The following is a 17,805-nucleotide window of genomic DNA, read 5'->3' on the forward strand; positions in this document are numbered from 1 at the left end:
ATAAGATTCAGCTGCTCCAGTTACTGGATGTCAACAGAGCCGCCATCTTGGAGCACCCAATCACTTCAATAGTTTCCAACAAAGATTAATGAGCTTTGTCAGCTCACTGATGGTATGTAGACGGAGGTCCACCCGTGTCAAGATGCTCACTTTTGTGCCGCCCAGTGAAGACACTGGCAGACCAACAGGTCATTGTTAGCTGGGCTGGTTATAAAAGAATAACATTGTTTATGTACGAGTGTTTCATTAGATTGTATCACTGTGGTGGACTTTCGGTGGAGGAAGTAATCTGGTGCTCAGTACGTCTGTCTCTTGTAAATCTCCATTAAATCATACAATATAGATTGTATAAAATGTTATTAAAATTAATAAATATCATTTACAATAGTTTAAATTGTTTACTGTTTAAAAACACATTTAGATATTCAGAAGAAATTATTGTTAATAATAGTTTATAAATGATTTATAAATCATTTATTAATGCCTTATTCTGCCTCATTATATTTATAATCCTTTAACCTAACCCCATACATAAACTTACTAACTATTAATAAGCAGCAAATTAGGAGTTTATTGATGCAAAATTCATAAATAATTGTTCGTTAATACAGAGAATTGGGCTTTAAAATAAAGTGTGACTGTGATTGACATTAAAATATAAATGTAGCTTTACTTTCTCTGGTTCAGTCAATGATTTTGAATCTCTTTTACTCGTGTTTTTCTTGTAATCCAGTGAATACTACAAGCACATTTTATACAAAAGTGCAGAGAGTGAGCAGGACGGCCGCTACAGCCGCAGTAGTGTCCTGACCCTCAGCAAAGCACGCTGGGAAGAGGGAGAGCTGTACGTCTGCAGAGTAACTCATGATGGAGCACAAGAGTCATTAGTCGCTCGCAGGCCTCGTTCCACAAGAGTCGCTGTTAGTCACTCGCAGTGCTGATGTTTCTCCAGTGAGCGCTGCTCTCTCCTGAAGATGAGCGTATCTGAGTATCTCAGATCACAATCACTCCACACTCACAATGCAAATGAGATTTTCAGTCCACACTCCCAGTGTTACAGGGGCTGGTGTGCTAGTAAAACGCTCGACGAAGGAGATAAAGAAAAGGGTACTTTAATGATCCACAGGAGAACCGGGGCACAACCAAACACAGATCATCGTAGCATAAAACAATGTCATCAAACATCAAACGATAGCGGACAAACTAGAACTAAACAGACGGGGTATTTAAACACAAGAAACGTAATCAGAGGAATGGAAACAGGTGGGGAGTAATCAATTAACAAAACGAGGAACGGAACATGACCAAATAAGGAAACTGAAAGTCACTGAATGTTACACCCAGTGTCTCTGTTTGATTGTTACATGATCTGAACTGAAACAGACCAGTTTCACTTCTGCTGTAGTCATGCAGCACACAAACAAACCTATCATTACATTTGTAGGAGAGATAAATATTGTTATTCTATAAATATATAGAAAAATGTATAAAAATAACAATAATCATGAATCAAGAATTAAGAATTAGTCGTTCTGACATTAATTGTGTAAGAATGTAAATTTTTCTGTGGGTCAAATGGAAAGCATCACGTCCAGACAGCAGAAGTGATTAAATGCAGTCTGTTCAGTTTGATTGACAGGGATCATATATTACAATTAAAACATGATGATCACATTAAAACACTGACTCATTCTCTTCAGAAACACACGATTGATGTTTATTGTGATGATATTGTGTTATTAGTGTTTGTTCACTGATCAGTGTTGCTTGTGATTGTGTTTATGAGCAGCTGCAGTATCTCTCAGCTGTATCAGTGCAGTCACTGTGACTCTGACTGACGGAGGTTTTTGTACGACTCTTTATCACTGTGTGAACACATGTTTACTGTTTGGATAGTGGAAACTCAGACAGTAATAATCTCCTGTATCTTCAGTCTGGACTCCACTGATGGTCAGAGTGAAATCACTGTTAGATCCACTGCCACTGAATCTAGATGGAGTTCCAGTGTAACGGCTTGTTGCATAATATATGAGGAGTTTAGGAGCTTCTCCAGGTTTCTGTAAATACCAGCTCATCCATGACCCATTACTATCACTGTAGACATTACTGCTGGTTTTACAGTTTATTCTGACTTCTTGTCCTTGAGCTGCTGTTATTGATGGACTCTGAGTTACAGTGTACTGTCCTCTACACTCTGAAAGAAAGGAACAAATGATAAGAATTAAAATGATGTATATTTTTAAAATTATTTGTCTCTGAAATTTTTGCTACAAACCTTGAGCAAACAGTGTGAGAGTCCAGATGAGGATGATGATGTTGTTAATTGTTGTTGTTGTTTTGTCTTGTGTGATGATGAAGATTGTGTTCTGTTCTGCTCTCAGTCATGAAGTGTTAAACTCACAGCACTATAAACACTCTCATGCAAAGTGTCTCTATGTAAATGCTCTTCATACACAGAACAGGCAGCTGTCAGTCTCAGAGCACAGATTAATTTCTTCATACATGTTCATGTTCTACAAAACATTAGAAGCATTAATACATAGTGATGAATGTGAACTACAGAAATCAGACAGACACTCTCTACAATGAATGTTTGATTATGTTACTGGGATGATAATAAACCTAATTATATTATTATTATTATTATTATTATTATTATTATTATTATTATTATTATTATTATTATTATTATCATCTGCTCTCGAAAGCATATAGCTTCATACATGTGAACCAGTTTGAAACCAGCTTGAAAACTGAAATTATATTCCCATTTATTTTTTAGAATAAATTATTTTGTATGCAACTCCATCTTGTGAATTTATTGCACTCTTAATGTTTGGCCATCAATCTGTCAGCATTCTGTTATGATTTTGAGAGTTAAATGTTTAGATTTTGAAGTGTTTAATGATGGTTTGGTGGTCTGGTGTTTTTATTTGTGGGAGATTTCTTGGATTCTTGGATTAATCTATCTATCTGATCATCTGACTATCTATCTATCTATCTGTCTGTCTATCTGTCTGTCTATCTGTCTGTGTGTGTGTGTGTGTGTGTGTGTGTGTGTGTGTGTGTGTGTGTGTGTGTGTGTGTGTGTGTGTGTGAAATGATGAATAGGTGTTTTGCATGCATATATAATCAAAATAATCCAACATTGTTTATAAAAACAGATAATAGATAATCACAATATTCATCAATATATGCTTTGTGAAAAGTATGTCACTGGAATTAATGAATTCCTGAATATAAACATGTTGAGTGCTTTACTTCTTCAGAACCATAAGGGATATTTGTGGCTGTTCTGTAGTTTGATGCATTTGTTCACATTGTGCTTGAATTTAAAATGAACTGAGAATTATAAAGTTTAATGCATTTAGGGAAATGTTTTTGTTTGTATGGATATATTTATAAATCGTTTATAGGGGCATTTCAGAAATCTCCACACATTTTTATAAATGAGGCCCCAGAATTCAAGCTCATATTTTATAATCAGATGTCACTCAGTGGACCATGAAAACACCTGCAGATGAAGGAAATAATGAAAGAAGACTGTGTAGTCAAATTATGAACCTCAAACACTGAAACATTTCCTAAGATCACTGTTGGTTCTCTGTTTGTTGATTTGGTGAGGTTTTACTGTATCATGAAGCTCCTGTGAGGACGCTGAACATCTGCTGATGGAGCTGCTCTATTCTGAGAGGAACACAATCACTCAAATATGAGTTTGACTGTTTGACTCTTTATTCTCTGAAATGAGTCAGTAGAGTTGGACTAATGGAGAGATGAGGTTTGTTCTTATTCATCAGTTCACACTGAGACTCTCAGCAGTCAAACTGACCTCTGAATGTTTGAATCAACTGTTGAGTCTGTGATGAGACGCAGTGAATGATTCATTCTGATGTGTGTCCTTCAGTGTCTCTGTCACTCACAGCTGATGAACTAAAGCCATTCATGCTGAAGTTGTGTGTGAAAATCAGATGAGAGAATCAGATTAGCCAGACAATAAGTTACTGGTGAGACTCGATCATGAGTGTACTCAGTCTGTTATAATAATGTATTTGTTTATTGCTGATGATTTTTCTGTTGAACAAAAACTTACTCTGAATCCCTCAGAGCTCCAGTCAAATCTAGACAACAAAATATTGTAAAGACAAGGCAAATTTTTTGAAAATTGTTAATATTGTGGAGGGAAGTTTTGATGAACAAGCAACACACATTTTATTTTTCTTCTAGACAATGTAAGAGATATACATTGTGATTATATTAGGTATATTGTCACACCCTCTGCCACTTATTTGCAAAGCCCTGACATGTTGTTTGTTTCTCTGCCTGTTTGCCTTGTGTTTGACCCTTGCCTGGTTTTGACTACTATCTCCTTGTTTTAATGAATTTCTGCACATGGATTCAGACCCTCACTCTGCTTCACAATTATATCATATTCATAAATAAATAGTCTCTGAAATGTTTTATACATTTTATGATTTTGTTTTTAGTCATCCTCTCATCAGCAGCTGCAGTATCTCTCAGCTGTATCAGTGCAGTCACTGTGACTCTGACTGACGGAGGTTTTTGTACGACTCTTTATCACTGTGTGGACACATGTTTACTGTTTGGATAGTGGAAAACTCTGACAGTAATAATCTCCTGTATCTTCAGTCTGGACTCCACTGATGGTCAGAGTGAAATCAGTGTTAGATCCACTGCCACTGAATCTAGATGGAGTTCCAGTGTAACGGCTTTTTTTGCAGTATATATGAGGAGTTTAGGAGCTTCTCCAGGTTTCTGTAAATACCAGGCTAAACAATTACCATTATACACATTACTGCTGGTTTTACAGTTTATTCTGACTTCTTGTCCTGGTTGAGCTGCTGTTATTGATGGACTCTGAGTTACAGTGTACTGTCCTCTACAATCTGAAAGAAAGGAACAAAGAATAAAATCATGAAATTGTATATGATTAATATTTTACACTTCAAAGAATAAAGAATCAAAGAATAAATAACAAAATAAAATAATATAAATTTTATTGCACAAACCTTGAGCAAACAGTGTGAGTGTCCAGATGAGGATGATGATGTTGTTCATTGTTGTTGTTTTGTCTTTTTGTTGATGATGAAGATTGTGTTCTGTTCTGCTCTCAGTCATGAAGTGTTAAACTCACAGCACTATAAACACTCTCAGAGCACTGAAGCATGTGCTGATGATGCAAAGAAGTGGGCAGGATTTACAACAGCTTGAGCTGCTACAACTAATACTGTAATATTTTTCTTTCACAGTAATGTTTTTAAACCTTTTACTGATAATTGCATTGCTTAATTGTAAAATATTAGTTTTGTTCATTTCTTATTGCACTGGCTGATGTGACACTAGTCTTAGTCTTTATATTCTCATCTATCAGTGTGGATGCAACATTTTCAGTTTCCAGTGTCACTGTAATAACATTTTCACATTTTCTAGTCATTCATGATTCATTTATTTATTAAGCGGAAGTATCTGATAATAAATGTGTTATCAAGAAAAAGTGAATAGTATTCAGCTGCATTTAGATTAAACGAGTAAAAGTCCATTGTGTTCTTTTTAATGTTGAATCAGTGTTGCTATTTGGGACCTATTATTTTTTTTTCTACTTGTATAAATATCATCAGGACTCATAATTGTTTGTGTTGAGTGTGTATTGAATGATGTATGTATGTATGAATTATTTTGTTTTATGATGCTGGTTTTTTTCTTTTATTTGAATTTATATTGTTTAGTTTGATGTTAAGAAAGGCATAATTTTGAGAAACTCCATAACATCATCCATGATAAAAGAGGTCAAAGGTCATCAAATTTATTTCCTTAAATAGTGTTATTGGCACACAATGAAACAATGAATGAGAAATATAGGACATAAAGTCAAACTGAATCATGACTTCTGTGAATGAGAATAAACTCTTCAGCTGATAATGAAAAGAATAACATTGTCAGCAGCTGAGCTTCTTCTGCTCTCAGTGTGTTGAAGTGTTGTTTCTCTCTCTCTGCTGGAGTTTGTGTTCACTCGAGTGGAATAGAGGTTTTTGTACGAGTGTTTCATTAGATTGTATCACTGTGGTACACATTCGGTGGAGGAACTAAACTGGTGCTCGGTAAGTCTGTCTCTTTTAAATCTCCATTAAAACACAATTTAGATTGTATAAAAATGTTTTAAAAATTAAAACAACAAAATTAGTATTTTTGAAATAATAATAATAAAAAAATAGTGTCACAATAAATATTTTATTTAAAATATTCTCATGTAACATACTCAGAACAACTGAATTATTCACTTTTTCATAATGTGGCTCATTGTGACTTTTATCAGTTTATCATGTTTTTCTTCCATTAATTTCTATACTGTGTTCACATATACATAATCTTTTATTGTAGATATCATGGACAAACGAGATCTGGCATTAAAATATAAATGGAGCTACTTTCTGTAGATCAATCAATGATTTTGAATATATTTTGGTCATTCTGTGCTTATAGTTTAGTGCTTATTTATTGATTTATTTATTGTCAAACAATCTCTGTTTGAAACTGAGTTACATTTTGAGTTGAATATATCACCTAACTAAAATGTAAAGACTATTTAGGGATATAAAAAGTACTGGAATTAAAGCAGTAAATATCTTAGTATGTTTTGTTATATTTATAAGGTTTCATGGGAATGTGTAGTTTGTATATCAGCTCACTTAAAATGTTGATCTGGTTGTTTTCTAATCTAATCAGCAATATACTTTTCACTTGATCTGAGCTGCAGTCATGAAATTTAAGTTTGAAATCGAGTTAAACTTTAAGACGTATAAACAAAAGAAATTGTAAGAGTGGAACATCTAACATAAAATTTAAAAATCTTTATGTTGGGGTACAAAAACTACACAAATTAAATTCTTTGTAAGTTTGTTTAATTCTTGAGGTTTGATTTAAATGTATGTAGTGATTGTGTAGTTTGTATATTGTGTATATATCAGCTGCAGTGATGTTGAATAAGATGAATGATGAGATTGTTGTGATTTTTACTGCGTTCCACACGTCTGCTGCTGAAAGTCATGTTGAAATGATGTGAATGCTGCAGGGCAGAAGAGTGCTGGAGCTGCAGTGTGTTTTCTTTGTGTTTGTGAATGTGTTGTGTTTGTCTCCTGCAGCTGGTCCCACAGTGAAGCCCTCAGTGTCTCTGCTGCCGCCCTCTTCTCTGCAGATCTCTGGAGACTCAGCCGCACTGCTCTGCCTGCTCAGCTCTTACTCTCCACAGGGGGCGCTGGTGAGCTGGACACTGGACGGCTCAGAGGTCACCGAGGGGGTTGTGACCAGCGCAGAGAGCGAGCAGGACGGCCGCTACAGCCGCAGTAGTGTCCTGACCCTCAGCAAAGCACGCTGGGAAGAGGGAGAGCTGTACGTCTGCAGAGTAACACATGATGGAGCTCCTCATGAGGCCTCGTTCCACAAGAGTCGCTGTTAGTCGCTCGCAGTGCTGATGTTTCTCCAGTGAGCGCTGCTCTCTCCTGAAGATGAGCGTATCTGAGTGTCCTGTGTCAGGCAGGATTCACATGAGTCTAGTGCTGCAGCTGTAGTCATTTACAACTCAATACTGAAAGAGAGCTCTAGTGTCAAAGCACTGGCTGATCTTTCAATCTGCTGTGTTTGCTGCAACATTCAATAAAGCTTCTCAATAAACTCCATTTGTGTCTGACAACATCATTCAACTAACAGATGAAGATGCATGTAGTGTTTGTCCCAGGTGTTTTTCAGAAGCTCGATCAGTAGCAGTAAATCTAGTCAAATAAAGTTCTTGGGGTTTGAACATGGTCTCTGGAGACAGAGCTGCTCTATTCTGAGAGGATCACAATCACTCCACACTCACAATGCAAATGAGATTTTCAGTCCACACTCCCAGTGTCTCTGTTTGATTGTTACATGATCTGAACTGAAACAGACCAGTTTCACTTCTGCTGTAGTCAAGCAGCCCAGGTGAAAAGGAAATGTATTTAAATTGTGCTTTTTTTGGATGTACTTATACACCTGTGACTATACATTTTCAGGATCTGACTACTAGATGTCTCTTGGGAGTTTCTCAAACAATCCAAAAAAACTTTCACATATAAACCAAGAATAATAAAGTGAAAAATACAATATACTCACAAACAATCCCAAAATAATACGGTTAAAAAGGATACATATATCACAATTTAACATATAAAAATAAAAATAAATTAAAAACCATCACAGATAAATCTGACAGAGTGGAGAAAAATCAATATCTTCATTAAGACCAGGATATGAGAGAGCATTCAATTTATGTATTCTCACCGTTTCAACCATCTTAGTCTATCTCCAGCTCTGCTATTTAATGTCACACGTCCAATTCCAGTGACCTACTATCACTACCATCGGATAATTCATGCTACCAGTCCGTACTGCATATCTTTGTTCAGCTAATCTGTCACATAACCTCCTCTTAGTGAGGCCCACATAAAAACAAAACACAAACATTGCAGTCTCTAAATTACATGTCTGGAGTTACACTTAATAAAATCTGTGATCTCAAATTTCTTCTTATTTCTTTTGTCCTCAAAAGTATTAGTCTAGACCATATTTATGCAGTAATTACAATTATCACAGCTAAAATCCCCTTTTGGTCATCTTAGCCATGTGTCCTGTCTTGAAGCTGGAAGAAAACTCCTCACCAATTTGTCCTTTATTGCTGGGGCAATTTTAAAAGTAAAACTAGCGGTTTCTTAAAAAAAAAAAATTATAATCAACTTGTAAAATATTCCAATTCCTTTGAACAATATGTTTAATTTGTGTCACTTCTTTACAATATCTTGTGACAAAATGTACTTGTTATTAGGACCCTGCATTCAGTTTCTGTTTTTTGTTCAACAATTCATCCCTCTTCAGTGACTGGGCTTAAACCATGAGCTTCTTTTAATATTGACAAATTATATCCTCTTGTGTTGAAATGGAATATTCTTAATAAACCCACAGATGATGAAAACTTTTCATGTAGAATAGTATTTCGATCAGTAGGTTTTCTATAGACAGAAGTATGAAGATTCACTTGTGCATCCTTTCTGATGGTTAAATGAAAGATTTTCAGTCTTGTCATATTCCATGTTCAGTCTCAAATTTTCATTACTTGAATTAGGCACGGAAGTCCAGCAACTCTTTCTTACTGCCTGCAAAAATAAATAAAAAATGTCACCTATATAACATCCCCACCAAACAATTTTCTTTCTAAAAAACATTACTGGTGGAGTACACAAATCTTTCTTTCCATAAACCAATAAATACATTTTCATAATTTGAGGTGAAACTTCCCATTGCAGTACCTTTTTCTTGTCTATACAGGCAGTCTTCGAACAAAAAACATTGTTTTTTAAAGTCCATTCTGTCAAGTGCACAATAAAATCACTGGGAGGCAGAGCATCTCTTTTGATCATGATTTTAAATAGTACCTCATAGATTCAAAACCTTCATCGAAGAGATTCCACATCCATTGTCACCATAAAACAGTCACCAACCTACACGTTGGTATCTTTTTAATATGTAGCCCTGTCTTAGTCTGTGAAGAATCAACAACTGCTGACGATCTGAATGTGTTTTTACTGCCGGTTTGAAAAGCCCAGTCTACCATTCACCAACACCCTCTCTGATCTGCACTTCACACATTCACCTACCCCTCCTGCAACCCCTTCCTGCCTCCCCCACCATTCAACCTGTGCTTAAGGTCTGTATAGAGAATGTGAACTTGGGGTCTTCAGAGGACAGATATCTAAGAAAGCTTCAGGCCCAGGACGGTCTTTCACCTGCCTGTCTAAAAAATCTGCGCTGACCAACTGGCCCCCATCTTCACACAGATCTTCAACAAATCTCAGGAGCAGTGTGTGAAGTTATTTCTTGCTGCTTCAAATGCTCCACTATCATTACAGACCTGTCACATCTGTGATCATGAAGTCATTTGAGAGACTGGTCTTGGCTTATCTAAAAGACATCACTGGACCCTTGCGGGATCCTCTTCAATTTGCCTACAGTGCAAACAGGTCTGTTGATGATGCAGTCAACATGGGACTGCATTATGTTCTGCAATATCTTGATAGACCTGGGAATCAACACAAGGATTTTATTTGTGGACTTCAGTTTGTGGCCTTCAATACCATCATACGTGACCTTCTCTCAGCCAAATTGACCCAGCTCTCCGGGCCCACCCCAATCTGTAAGTGGATCACCCGTTTCCTGACAGATAGGCAAGCAGCTAGTGAGGCTGGGTGAACTCACATCCAGGGACTCACACGATCAGCACTGGCGCCCCTCAGGGATGTGTGCTCTCCCCACTGCTCTTCTCCTTGTATACAAATGAATGCACTGCAAAAGATCCATCTGTCAAGCTCCTGAAATTTGCAGATGACACTACCATCATCTGCCTCATACACAACGGAGACGAGTCTGCTTACAGACAGGAGGTTAAAGAGCTGGCTCTCTGCGTGCAGTCTTAACAACCAGGAGCTCAACACGTTCAAAACAGTGGAAATGATTGTGGACTTTAGGAGAAACCCCCCAGAGCTCCCCGCACTCACCATCATGGACAGCACTGTGGCTGGAGTAGAGCCATTCAGGCTCCCGGGCACCACCATCTCTCAGGACTGAAGTGGGACCACATAGACTCCATTGCTAAAAAGGCCCAGCAGAGGTTGTTCTTCCTTTGTTAACTGAGGAAGTTTAACCTGCCACAGGAGCTGCTGAAACAGGTCCATTGTTGGCGCGCGTTGCTATTTTGAGGAACAGAAAATTGACTGTGCCATAGAACAATTCAAACCTAGTCTGAAGTCTAAAGTCAGTTTTGTTTTATTTATTTATTTTTATTTGTTATTTAAAGAGCTTTTGAACAAAAAACAATATTTTGTTTTTGTTATTTGTTATTGTTTGCAGTTAGTAGAAAATGCGCCTCTAGGCGGGTCCACAACTCGCGTTCACTTTGCTTATTAAACACAGGGCAGCAGCACACAAACATTTTTAAATATGAAACATTAAAAGATTAAAATGTAAAAGATTGTTATTGTGTAGGGTACATGAATATAAAAAATGCCTACATGTCATAATATATTGCCATCGCATTTATCAGAATTAGGCTACCTATTGCTTGCACATGAGCAGCTCCGTTTCATCTCTGGAGATGCATTCAGTCTTTGCTCTTGCAAATTCCGCCGTGTAAATATCAAATCCACCACGGCATGAGCGTAACTGCCATTTAAAGACAATGGGAGATGACACTCTGATTGCTTCAATTTCACGTTTACGTCCAAAAAACACCCATTACTCATTAAGAGAATAGGGACAACCCATTTAGACCATGCGCCCGGGCCGTTTTCCCGTCGTTAAACTAGCAAAAGTGGATTCAGACATGCCCTGAGTGCTCCTGCGCCGTGCACTTTAGACCATGCGCTTAGATTGCTAAAATAGGGCAAAATAGGAAATAATTTCTCTTCTGTCATGATATTGTGTTATTAGTGTTTTGTGATCTGACCAGTGCTGTGTGTGAATTGTGTTTATGAGCAGCTGCAGTATCTCTCAGCTGTATCAGTTCAGTCACTGTGACTCTGACTGACCGAGGTTTTTGTACCACTCTTTATCACTGTGTGATAACAGCTTGACTGTTGATGTAGTGAGCACTCTGACAGTAATAATGTCCAGCATCTTCAGTCTGGACTCCACTGATGGTCAGAGTGAAATTATTTCTGGATCCACTGCCACTGAATCTAGATGGAGTGTTTGAATCTCTTTGGTTTGCTGAATGAATCAAGCGTTTAGGAGCTTCTCCAGGTTTCTGCTGATACCAGGCCATACAAGTATATGAACCCCTGCAGGCATCTGTCACTTCTAAATTTGTTTTTGCAGTTTATAGTGACTGATGTCACCGATCTGAACTGTTTTAAACAGAGGGAGTCTGAGTCACAGTCACCTGCCCATTGAAACCTACAAACAGAGTTAGAGTTAGAAAAAGCAGGTTCCATGTGATTGTGGTGTCATTCACTATTCATAACATTATTTGTTATTATTCAGTTTTAAATTAATTTTAATTTACCTTGTGTACATATACACAGTGTCCAGATGAGGATGAGGATGTTGTTCATTGTTGTTGTTTTGTCTTGTGTGATGATGAAGATTGTGTTCTGTTCTGCTCTCTGTGATGAAGTGTTAAAACTCACAGCACTATAAACACTCTCAGAGCACTGAAGCATGTGCTGATGATGCAAAGAAGTGGGCAGGATTTACAACAGCTTGAGCTGCTAACAAACTATTATACAGTACTGTATATGTAAAATTCTGAGTTCTTACCCATGGTCATAAAGCTTTATACATTTGACAACATTTACTTTATATATTTAGTTGACAACTTTGACCTAAATGTTAAAAAACATTAGAAATATCTTGGCTGAGCAGACTAGGAGGGTTGTAAACACAACTTTCTCTGTTTGCATTTCAACAGAATCCTACAAAGACTGAACAAAATGACAGTACAGTTTATAAGCTGACATTTGACACAACAATTAAAATGACTAGCATGTACGCATGCACACACGCGCGCATAACACACACACACGCACACACACACACACACACGCACGCACACACACACACACACACACACACACACACACGCACGCATGCACACACACGCACACACTTTGTAACGAGGCATCACTCGAAGTGGGATCCATAAGCAGGCTTTATTAGAATCGTGGTCAAAACACCAGCAAACACAGTGACAGAGGGCAAACACAATCGTCGTCAGTAAACAGGCTTAAATTTGGGCCAGGCAGCCAGGGAGGCAAACACGAGGAACAGATAAGGTCACAACAGGCAGGCTACACAAACCACAGTTAATGTAAAACTTCACAATGAGATGGTAGGAACAGACTGCTTATAAAGGCCAGCTAATGGGCTACAGCTGGGCTGGGTGATCAGTCCTACATACGGGGCTGATGGGAAATGTAGTGTGAGAGTGTAAGAGTCAATATTCGTTTGAGGGAGTCCTCTGATGGTCAGAAGATGTGAACCACGGAGTTTGACACTGTGACACCACACACTGTCCATCATGTAATTTAATTGTTTTTAATGGACTATTCTGATGATGTCTTTTCATACTTTTCTGGACCTTGACAGCGTAAGTTATTAGGCAGTCAATGTATCCAAAATATCTTAAATTGTGCTTTTACGGGTTTTGAACAACATGGGGAATATATTTTGAACAACAGATTTTCAATAGGGGGCTCCCCATTACCTAAACAGCCCATCCCCCAATGTATAATCATACACTGACGTCTAACTGTTAAAGCAATGTTGATTTTAGTATCACTGAGGGTTCTGTCATGGTTTTTTTAAATTATATATATATATATTGTTATATATATATATATATATATATATATATATATATATATATATATGCTGTCATTTTCACTGTTTTTACTTTTTTATTATTATTTTTTTAAATGTATATATAGTTATTAATGTTTATTTCAGTTTTAGTTATTTTAGAACATCAAGATAAACTAAATGAAAATTAGTAATTGTGCCTTGTCGACTAAAATAAAATAAGTTTAAATTTTTATTTTCATTTAATATATTAATAATTTAATATCTATTCTATTTCAAGAAACTGAAATGTTTAAACTTTACAGTTTAACTTTACGGTTAACTATATATATGTCATGTTTTTGTCCAGATTAAAACCCTCAAAAAACTGCATAATTGTAAACAAATGTTTGAATAAAAAATATGGTGTATGTAAGTAAGTATTTGGTGTTATTTGAAAAACACCAAAGTGATTAAAAATTGTGAATGGCTGTTTGAAAATATTAAAACATTTTCTGTTTGACTTCCTTTGAGCTCCGTGATGTGTCAGAAACAGAAATGTGTGCTTGTGCAGCGCTGCTTTGTGTACGGGGTAACCATGGTAATGGCTATGTTTCCTGTCAGAGAGTGAACTTGCATCTTTATCAGCCGGCTGCTTGCTTTTGTTCAGATCAATGAGAAAATCTGACCGAACCTTCACGCACCAAACTTGCAGCATTGTAAAACTTAACTGGTCGATGGGAAACAAGCTCTAAAAATCTAAACCATTTGGATAATAAGATATTTATTTAAGAATTATTCGCGTATTTTGAAGTGCCCACAGTAACAGTACCATTCTTGTTCATTACTGTACGAATGACAGTCGTTACATTGGCATTTTAACAATATACTTTCAAAATCACATCAAATCCATTTGCTCACTTTCTTTCCTCTTTTTCCTCTTCTCTGCACCAGACTGATAGTGCCACCTCTTCATTTTCAAATATTAACACACGTGACTTTACACAAGCAAACTTTATCAAAACTATTATTACCAAGCATTACTGTCTGAACCCTGACAAGTGTCCCCCTGGTGGCCACGGGGCCCACTGCAACCACATATTTTACATATTATGTAGGGCCAAGCGCTGGTTCCAGATGTTACAGCAAAAGGGATGCACAAATCCCAGGTCCCCTATTAACCTGCCATACATTTATTGAAATGTTTGCGGTGTTGTTCTTTTTTTGTGTAGTATATCAACATGCTGAAACAAAACATTTAGAATGTGTCTCATGACAAAACATTTTTGATTTCCAATTTACAGCTTTAAATAATGTTGATGTTTTGCCATACAGATCAACAAGGACTCTCAAAGTCTATGGGTTTGTGAATGGTGAGGCCTGATTATTTATTTATTTATTGGTGAAACGGGTTTTTCGTTGTTTGCTACATATTAAACAAGATAATAACTGTAGGTTTACTGAAATTAAACAGTTTTTAGGTAGAAACTAACCTGCACCACCCTAGCAAAATACTAGACTAGAACATGCTAGCAATGACTAACAACATGATACAAATGGACTTACAGAGAAATCCTAGAACACAAACACATGCGGGTGCGTCTCAATCAGCTCCCTAGTTCAGGGAGTTGGCCATTTTTAAGGGCTGTCTCAATCACAAAATCCTTCCAGTGCACTGATGAAATGAACCATTTGTTCCCCTAAACAGTCCACCATGCCACTGTTAAAAACCAGGGGCAGCATCAATGCTCACTATGTTACCTAGTCAAATCAATACACATGTGACGGAGTTTAGGTTTGAATTTGGAGTTTGAATAGTCTTGGCTTATTTGAACGACAGTCAATGTAAAGTCTTTGGGATTTTTGGTGGTTTTGATGAAAGTCTGGTTTCACGAAAACCATAAGCCAGATCAGTTAGAAAAGATATGATTGTGATTATGTTTATGAGCAGCTGCAGTATCTCTCTCCAGCTGTATGGTACGTCCGCTGTAACTCTGACTGGCAGGAGGAGTTTTTTGTCAAACTCATCACTGTGTGAACACCCAGCCACCACTGATCTGGTGTAAACTTTGGCTTAGTAATAATGTAGCTATCAGCTGCGTGCGGACTCTGCAGGTGATTCGAGTAGAAATCTTTCGTCCAGTATTAAGCTGTTCCCCTGCCACTGAATCTAGATGGATTTCCTGACTGGAGGTGTTTATATGATATATGAGAAGTTTAGGAGCTTCTCCAGATTTCTGCTGATACCAATATAAGTGACATGGCGTATCCCAATGTCAATCGACACTCTATTGTAGCGCTGTTTGACCTTGTTGGACATTTTTTTCACTTCAGGTTGAGTCAAAGTGACTCCCTGGATGCTGAAGAAAGAGAAAATAAAGTTAATTTGTTTGTAAATCACCTTTATAGCAGAATATTGTAATGGTCAAAAAAGCAATAAAAGCTTATTAAACATATCAAAAAGTAACATCACACCTTGAATAAAAGCTGCAATGGTCCAGATGAAGATGTGTCCACTGCGAGTGTCTGTTCTTGTCTCTCCCTGGGCGGCTACTAGAGGTCTCACTTCCATGTGTCCTGCCCTTCAGAACTACATTTCCCACTAGCCTTATCTGCTCATCACTGTTCATTGTATTCAGCACAATGCTCACTTACATTGTTTGCACCTGTGTATAAATACTCTGGTTGTTCTGTCATTGTTACTGAGTCCTTGTTGAATGTCACCCTGGTTTTTCGTGTTTCTGGATGTTGTTTATGTTTCTTGTTTTGGACGGATTACCTGGACTTTGACCTTTGCCTGGCTGGATTATGATATTTGGTTTGCCCCAATAAAGATACTGCACTTGGATCTACCTTTCTGTGTGCGTTTCGTGACAGAAGATGATGAGATGTTGTTCATTGTTGTTGTTTCGTCTTGTGATGTATGAAGATTGTGTTCTGTTCTGGCCTCAGTCATGAAGTGTTAAACCTCATTGTTAATTATAAACACTCTCATGCAGTGCAGTTCTATGTAAATGTTCTTCATACATTAGAACAGGCAGGTAGCCGTCAGTCTCAGACCTCAGATGAATTTCTTCATGCATGTCTATGTTCTGCCAAAACATTACAAGCTTTAATACTTTGTGATAAATATGAACTCTCACAATGAATGTTTGATTATTTTACTGGGTTGATAAACACCACAATATTAAAGATCATCTGCTCTCAAAAGCATATAGATTATCACATGTGAACCAGTTTGACACGACTGAAAAACTGTGTCTATATTCCTATTTATCGCTTATAATAAATTATTTTGTGTGCATCATCAGTTCACACTGAGACTCTCAGCAGTCAAACTGACTCCTCTGAATGTTTGAATCAACTGCTGACTCTGTGATGAGACGCGAGTGAATGATTCATTCTGGATGTGTGTCCTTCAGTGTCTCTGTCACTCACAGCTTATGAACTAAAGCCATTCCTGGCAGTTGTGTGAAAATCAGATGAGAGACTCCAGATTAGCCAGACAACAAGGTTACTGGTCACAGTGTAGTGAGTCTGTTATAATAATAGTACTCTTGTTTAGACTGATGACAAAAACTTACTCTAAATTTCTCAGAGATCCAGTCAAATCTAGACACCTCAAAATATTGTAAAGACAAGGCAAATTTTTAAAATTGTTAAAAAGTTTCATGAACAAGCACAACACATTTAATTTTTTTCTTCTACAATTGTGAAATCTAGTAAGTGATATACATTATGATTATATATGCTATATTGTCACATTGACTCTGCCACTTAACTCCACCACCAGAGTCTTATTATTAGTCTAATTCACTGCTATATATTTAATCAAACCAGATAAAATTCTAAACTATCCAAGTTGACAGAATGTATAAATATTTATAACAGTGGACGACCAGTAATTTGAGAGGTTATGACTTATTGGACCAAAACCTGCACACAGAATCTCTCAGAATACAATTTGCAGCTAGAAGGGGATGTACTGCTATGACATGTAGTAGTACCTGATATCTAAGTCCACTAATGGAGGGAGAGCATTTTCATCTGGCCTCAAACTCTGGAATAGTCTCCTGATAATGTCCGGGCTCATCACACACTCTCTCTGTTTAAATCTAGATTAAAGACACATCTCTTTAGCCAAGCATTGACATAATGAATCTCAATCTCACCCTTGTTCCCAGTTAGATCAGATAAAAGTCACAAACATATTTCTTGCTTTTTGAAAAGTACACAGCCACTCCTTTTCCATTTGCCTTTCTGTTTCCATCTGGAGGTAACTAGAGATTAGCACCTGCTCCAGTGTTGATCCAGACTTCAGATGACCCAACACCTGTGAAGAGATGATACTGACCCCTGCAAGGACCCTAGATACGCCAACTGAATCGACATCCATAACTGCCAAAATGTGTCTATATTGTAATTATTAATATCACA

General features: G+C 37.2%; 1 gene segment (V, D, J or C); it reads left to right on the top strand.

Moving 5' to 3' along the window:
- LOC122135692 overlaps positions 1 to 17,805 on the top strand; it is a 67,967-nt gene that overhangs the window by 37,929 nt on the left and 12,233 nt on the right. Inside the window, 2 exon segments of the V gene segment in view lie at positions 6,086 to 6,119; positions 7,161 to 7,399. Coding sequence covers positions 6,086 to 6,119; positions 7,161 to 7,399 — 273 coding nt within the window.

The sequence above is a fragment of the Cyprinus carpio genome, chromosome A25, assembly GCF_018340385.1.
Source record: "Cyprinus carpio isolate SPL01 chromosome A25, ASM1834038v1, whole genome shotgun sequence".
In the NCBI taxonomy this organism is placed as follows: domain Eukaryota; kingdom Metazoa; phylum Chordata; class Actinopteri; order Cypriniformes; family Cyprinidae; genus Cyprinus; species Cyprinus carpio.